The sequence below is a fragment of the Pygocentrus nattereri genome, chromosome 19, assembly GCF_015220715.1.
Source record: "Pygocentrus nattereri isolate fPygNat1 chromosome 19, fPygNat1.pri, whole genome shotgun sequence".
Lineage (NCBI taxonomy): Eukaryota > Metazoa > Chordata > Actinopteri > Characiformes > Serrasalmidae > Pygocentrus > Pygocentrus nattereri.
Window position 1 is genome coordinate 23,998,473 of NC_051229.1, and position 7,252 is coordinate 24,005,724.

The following is a 7,252-nucleotide window of genomic DNA, read 5'->3' on the forward strand; positions in this document are numbered from 1 at the left end:
TGCTGGCACTATATATAATCAGCACACACACACACACACACACACACACACACACACCCCAAGGCACACATCCATGACCTCTCCTAACACACAAAACCACAACACACAATAAACTAAAACTCACACAGTGACTGCAAAGATACACTGCCAACCTAAAAATACAACCTCACCAAACAGACAGAATAAGTATTTACAGTGAACCCTCAGTACAACTATATATGGGTATTATTTAAAATGTTAAATCACATGCACACATCCCTCCTGAAACATTTACTGTATTTTTATGTATTCAATCTTTGTAGTATTTGTACTAGCATAGATTTTCCAAGCAGATTTGGAAGCACTTCCAAGCACTTCTGCTAAATGGCATAAATGTAATATATATATATATATATATATATATATATATATATATATATATATATATATATATATATATATATATACACACACACACACACACACACACACACACTATGTGTTAACAGACTCCTGATTTAGGGAAGTAGGTCTGAATGACCTTTGAATGTGTCCATGTGCATGAGTATGTGTGTTACTGTCAGTTAGATAGACATCTTTTGTTTTTCCTTTTCACTGTCAAATATGATGCAAATGCTAAAACCAATAGCACCCAAGCATTCAAATGTATCCAAATACACACATACAGACAGTGCTATTCAGAAATCCAGGGGTAGCTAGAGCTCTGACTTTAGTTCAGTGAAAAACTTGGAAAAAAGCACCTGTGTGATAATGCTAACATCTGTTAGTGGCCTTATAGAACTCTAGTACTATGTAACAGCTAAGCTAACAGCACTTCACATTAACAGATTTTGGCAGTGCTACATTCCATGTTTTATTTAAAACCTGTAAAAAAAATTAACATATATTTGACCTATTTTTAAAAACTGACTGAAGTCTGGTTAGCTTTGTATTCACACTGATATTACTGGGATTTTATAAGGCCTGGACTTGATTTCTTGATTCCACGATTAGTTCCTAATTGTATTGGTATTATTGTATAATGCACGCTCCCACCCCCTCCCCAACAATGATCTATGAGACAGTGGTTACACTTCAGTTCTACACGACTCTAAACAGTTCCACACCAGTCGTGGTCCAGTTCCAAACTAACTGCAGTTCAGCAAATATAAGCATTTAATAGCTCAACAGCTTGGAAATTGAGCCCAAGTATTAATGAACTTGAAGCAAAGAAAAGACTTCAGGTGTCTAGTTTAAGCAAATAGGTAGGTTTAAAAGATCTAGATCCTGGAGACATTTAAAATTTGATTATTTCAAACATTCATGTAATATTTCAAGGTCTACTGAAAAGGCCTATATTTTATTGCTGAAGTGTTTGTACATTTTGAATAAACAATGGTCAGTTTGGTTTAAAGCAAAATGCAAATTAAAAATGAAATAAAACATAGATGTTCTCTGGGCCATGGATTTATTGAAATTTTTTTATATGGCCTTTTTAGTGGTTAAGTTTGACATTCCTGCCTTAAGGTCTATAAGTTTCTCAAGGTTCCGCACTCTACGAATGCATTATATAGCTCTCTTGTCTTCTACACATTCATATATGCTCTGAATGCAGATCAGCACACACACACACACACACACACACACAAACAAACATTAGCACCCACAGACACAGACTAGAGAACTTGTGTTTTGCCTTGAGCACTAAGCTAAACAATCACACACAGTCCTCTTAGTGCTTCTTACAAAAGACAAACACATGAACACATGTATTCTCTGTCATGCACTGAGTTATAGAAGCTTTCCTTAAGTTACAAATCATGTGACATTGACTGTTTCAGCATTAAAGCTGGAATATACAAAAATACTCATAAATATATGAATGTGCAGCTGTTTGTTTGGTAGAAATGTAGGCCTCCTGATGTTTATCAGTGATGCTGCTAAATTTTAGCAGCTCAGCCATCATGTGGGAAGCAGCTGATACACCACTCTGGAAGAGGGAACATAGGTGAGATCTTTATTCATTCATTTTTTTTAAACAACACTAGACCTCTTTTCACATTACCTTAGCTTCACCTCTTAAAACCCTATAGGCCTGAATGTGGTTCCTCACTTCAGCTCCTCACTTTTATAACTTCTTACATATTAGTTTTATAGTAGTTACAGAAGAATTACCAAATGATAAAACTTAATTAATGAATAACTGAACAATAGCCCTAGGGTTCAGTAGGTTGATCCATAGTGGCTATGATTACTTGAACACTGGAGTTTAGAGGAATGGTCAGCTACACTGAAATCCATCCAGCTGGCTGTCTGAAAGACATTTTGTGCATCTTCAATAGAGGCATATATGGCATATATTGTCCATATCCTTGGAGCTGAAGTACATAGTTGCCCTTGTTTTAGCCACAGCTCTCACGTGGTAAAACCCCTACTTTTACTAAAGGCAGCTTTCACTTCCTTATCGTTGAGTCGTTAAGTCGTTGGGTCACATGACCACACTCTAGCTTGCTGCGTCCAGCATTGTGCATGACATCCTTCCAAACTCCTCTTAGCAATGGGTATCAGCATATTTGCAGTTTATTCAGGTTTTCTAGATTTTCAGCAATATTGAGATGAAAATTTGATTAGATTTTTTAAAGTTTATGTAATACAAATGTCTTCATTCTATATACTGTAGCTTGAATTTAGTTTAGAAAAATACATTTGTTTACATTTGCCTTGTTAAATGTTTCCTCTCTATGATGGACGTTCTATTGTATGTGGTTGAAATATTCTACTTATCGTTAAAATGGCTTCCACTAATGTCATAGATGGAAAAAGCGATTGGTTGTGGCTTCCGCACTCATAGAAATAGTATCAGAAACATATGTCTGATGAATAGCCATTTGAGATTCAGCACAATTCCATACTAGACAAACAGTGCAGTTTTTTGTTATAAAAGTCAGAACTTACATAGTGCACTACATAGGAAGAAGGGGGGCATTTGAGATTCAGCCATTGACAATCCGTGCTACCACGTCTTCGCTAATTTATGCCCTGTGCACTGTGCTCTGAAACTACGTGTCATTTGACTGCTCAATCGGAGCTCATTCGTGAAGTTAATTTGGCACTGCTGCCCTTTTCACTGTGCATGGCAAACGACAGCTGATGAAGCTGGGAATCGGAATTTGGAAATTCAGTCGGACTCTGAGCAAACTGCGCTTAAAATGGGCTAAATTGCACAGTGTATGCCTGGTGAGAGAGCCAATTTTGAGTGTTGAGAAGTTACATATGAACCAAAACATATGAGCCATATTTTGCCTGACGTTCCAGAATGTAACTGTTGCACCACTTAAGATGGAATGGGAAAATCTGAACAAGTAGCTGGTGAACAGGCTGCAAACTTCAGCCTTATCATATCTATTTCACTAACGAAATATATTTTTCCTGAAGTATATCACATATTTGGCTCATATTTCGCTGCAAACTCACTATGTTTGTTGTCAAAGGTTTTGAGGATACATTTCTATTAGCATGTTAGCATCAGGAAGACCCGTTGCGTAGGTTCCAGAATTTCAATGGTTGCTCTAGCCTGAGGTACCAGAATGTCTGCTATTCCATTTAAAGTGGAACAGGAAAATTCTGGCTAAAAGAAGCTGGCTAAAAAAACTGACTTCAGCTTTCTCGAGACTTGAAAGGTATGAAAAAAGATGAGGAGGTCTGCTCTGTTTAACATATTAACATATTTTTTGCCATTTCACAGAACCAAAGGTCAGTGTTGTTTTGTCCTGTTTGCTAATGTTTATGATAGCAACTGGTTAAGTTAGCTTCACAACAGCAATTGAAGTGAATTTGCTAACCTAACCTACCTAACATTAGTTACATTACTTGCTGTGTTATTGTTCTTTTAAACATTTTGTTGTGGTGTTTGTCTGTATAGTTTTATTGTCACAAAAATCTGAAAAAGTGTTGTTCGCCTTGGCAATGTGCGTTCATGAATTTGGGGAGCAGAGCATCTGAAGGACCACTGAAGGGAGGGCTGTATTTGTTGCTGCTAAATTCGAATATTAACAATCGAGGTGCACTCCAATCGCCCTTGTAGTTCCCTGCAAAGTGTACCGCAAAGTGTATTTAGACATTTTAAGGGTGATTCCAAACCACAGGGATTGAAAAAGTTCCATTGGAAGGGAACTTTAAACTGCACAGGGAGTAGTTAACAACAGTTATTCACTTCGCAGGAAGCAGCAGGAAAATTTACCCATTAGTCACTGCAGGTCTCTTGAAGATGGGAGTTTGAATATAATGCTGTAGGATGTTCTGAATGAAGGTATTTATGAACTGCGTTTCCGTTAATCCTGTACTCAAGTGTATAGGAAACACAACATAATTGCTTTAGGGACCCTGTGTAATGGAATGCAGTGGCAGACTACAGAACTACTTAATGCACCTATATGGCATCCATCCCCGCTCTCGCCTGGTAGTGGTAGCCCATCGTACCAAAACGCATTTGATATCAGCCTCCAAAACACTGATCAAAACACTGAAAAGTTTGAAGAATGTTACCAGAGTGGTGCACATGCTTCAAATGTCCGTGTTCCAAATCTCAAACAGCTCCATACTCAGTGAATAGTGTGCTATGTGAGTTTTAAAATTCTACCTTCTACAGCCAAACAATGCACTGTTTGTCGAGTATGGATGTGGCTGAATCCCAAAAAATATTTTTCGCAAAATTAAGCTCTGGTGTGGTGCAGGAGCCAGTATTCAAATTCCTACGTAATGCACTATGTCTACATAGATTATTATTAATAATAACTTACATTTTTTCTAAAAAATAGTGTATTTTATCATCTTGCCTAAAAACACCCATCCCCATGATAAACTCGCAGAAACGCACAGCTTTGTAGTTCATTACTTTATAAACATTGGGCAAACTCTATGCTTAATCTGACATTATGCCAAAAACAAAACTAAAAAGTTTTCCATTTCAAAACAATCATTCAATATTTTGAATTTGCAAATTTTCATTGCTGTATTCAAATTGTTACACCTTAGCAGCAAAACTGTGACATTTAATTATAGGCTCTACATCTAATCCACAATGTACAATGTGTTGCAGTTTGTGTGTGAGGGAAGTGTGTGTTATGTTGTGTGTATGTATGTTCTAAAGTTTGTGGATTGTGTGTGTCTGTTAGAGTTTTACTTGTCTTTTTGCTCTTTCTTCTGAGAGGGTTGTCTGATTTACATAATATTTGAATATGAGCTGAAAAGTCTCATTACTCTATAACAAGAGTTAATGTATGTGTGTGTTTATGAGAGTGTTTGTGTGTGTTTACCTTGTGGAAATGGATTAAAAGACAGTTCTACACCCAACCAAACTGCCCAGACAGAGAAGTCCAGTGCAGTGCCATGTTTGCGCCATGTTGCAGCCTGCTATTCAAGTCTATGCCATGTATCATTACATATCAAACGTGAAATGAGAGCTCATCCTGCTCACTCAGAGGAAGAATGAAGAGTTTGATAAGGCTATGGTTTCTGAGGCATTCTGAGAAGTTTGGAGCATAATGACCAGGACTTCCTGCTTTTTACTTCCCCTCAACACTCGTACATCAACCCATGTGTGTGCATGTGTGCGTACATAGCCTTTCCATATATGTGTACGCAGCTCCTAGGTGATTGTTGCAACGAACTGTTGAAGCAGCTTTCTGTTCTCTCCTTACATGCTGCACATAACCTGTTGTTCTATGACACCATTAAATATTTTAACATTGATCACACATCAGCTTCTGTGGCCACAATGTTGCACAACTGCTTTAAAAAACATTGAATGCAACTCATCGCTCACAATGAAGGCCTTCCTGCTTTGTAGACAGAGAAACACTGCATAGGACACTTCTGTTCACACTGGAAGGCTCACTCCACTCTAGTATCTCATAACTGACACACTAATGGGCATCAATATACTCAGCATGTAATAACTTAGCACCCTTTTCATACAGTAAGCAAATGTATTAGTATGTAAGAGCAGAACTTATTCTGGGCACAAAACCACAGTATATTCCTCCAAGGAAAAGTGTAAAGCTATTTGACCCCTTTAAACTGCAAGGTCCCATATGTGAGCCACAATCCAGTGACTCTCATAACTGTACCGCACCATTTAGACAAATTACTAAATCATAAATTAAGGAACACCATGCCTGCTGTGAATTTATCTAAACTTCTGCACGAGGAAGCCCAGTGGGGTCTTTGGATGGGGAGGCCCGCTCGGCCCGCGCTGTGTCTTTAAACTTCTCTGGCTTGCGGGCCCTCTCGCCGCCTGGCACGGGGGTCCCGCTCGAGCTCACGTACCTTTGAGAGCTGACGGGGAGCCGGCCCACCGAACAGGATCGGGCTGGAGGTGAGGCAGATCGCGCCACGCCGGCCGAGGACGTGCTTCGGTACCGGTCGGTCCAGCGGCAGCACCGGCAGCTGGTAACATACTTCCATTGAAGACTCAGAAGATGCGGCGCAACAAGCCAATGTCAAATCAGAGCAAACAACAGTCAACACAGGAAATTGAAAGTGGCTTTGAATCCATCTAATTTTTAGGGGTGGTCGTAGCACAAAGATCCTGTTAGGACATCATCTCTCGCTCTGTTTCCCCTGACTTCGTGCTTAAACGAAACGTCGACTGGTCGGACAGTCTGGTCCACTCGCTCCGTGCTTCTCTCTGTCCCATATTTCAGTCGTTAAGTTTTTAAGCGAGAGCTCCGAAAAAAACAGGCCGCGCACCAGAAAACATCACTCAGTCCGTTCGCTTCCTCTTGTTAAAGCAGTATCTCGTCCGATCGAGTCGAAGCTTGGTGGGACATTCCAACATCAAACAACTCCCGGAGGCCTCTCGAGCGTGAACGAGAAAAATGAAAAGTCGACCAGGAAGACGACGATGTGTTCTGGTACAGCTAACTGGGTCGCGTGTAGGCGAGTCCGTCCCGTCCGATCCGCAACTGTACAGACGAAAGTGGCAAGTTAGCAACGCGAACAGAGTCCTCGCGCTGCAGGCGGCCGCAGCGCTCCGGATTCACTCAGCCTACTCGTGTGAGAGTGAGAGAGCAGGCGGCGAGCTCTCTGGCTCAAAACAAAAGACATTTTCTATTGTGCCTGTTAAAACAATCACTCCTGAAACGCCTGCGAGCTGTGCGGGATGTGCGGAACAAATAAGAGCCAGGGATACAACGGGCTGTTCGGTACGGGACACATTTCCCCTGACCCCCTTCGATACAAAACCACTGGCAGAGGTGGGATCTAGCAACGT

General features: G+C 40.2%; 1 protein-coding gene across 2 annotated transcripts in view; it reads right to left on the reverse strand.

Annotated features, from left to right (window-relative positions):
• LOC108428331 (high affinity cAMP-specific 3',5'-cyclic phosphodiesterase 7A-like) overlaps positions 1–7,252 on the reverse strand; it is a 24,840-nt gene extending 17,588 nt beyond the window's left edge. The window contains exon 1 of one of the 2 annotated variants that reach the window (XM_017699248.2): positions 6,307–7,252. In XM_017699248.2, the coding sequence (XP_017554737.2) occupies positions 6,307–6,444 (138 nt within the window). In that variant the 5' untranslated portion in view covers positions 6,445–7,252. The remainder of the gene's footprint in view (positions 1–6,306) is intronic. The other variant, XM_017699249.2, reaches the window with a different exon arrangement.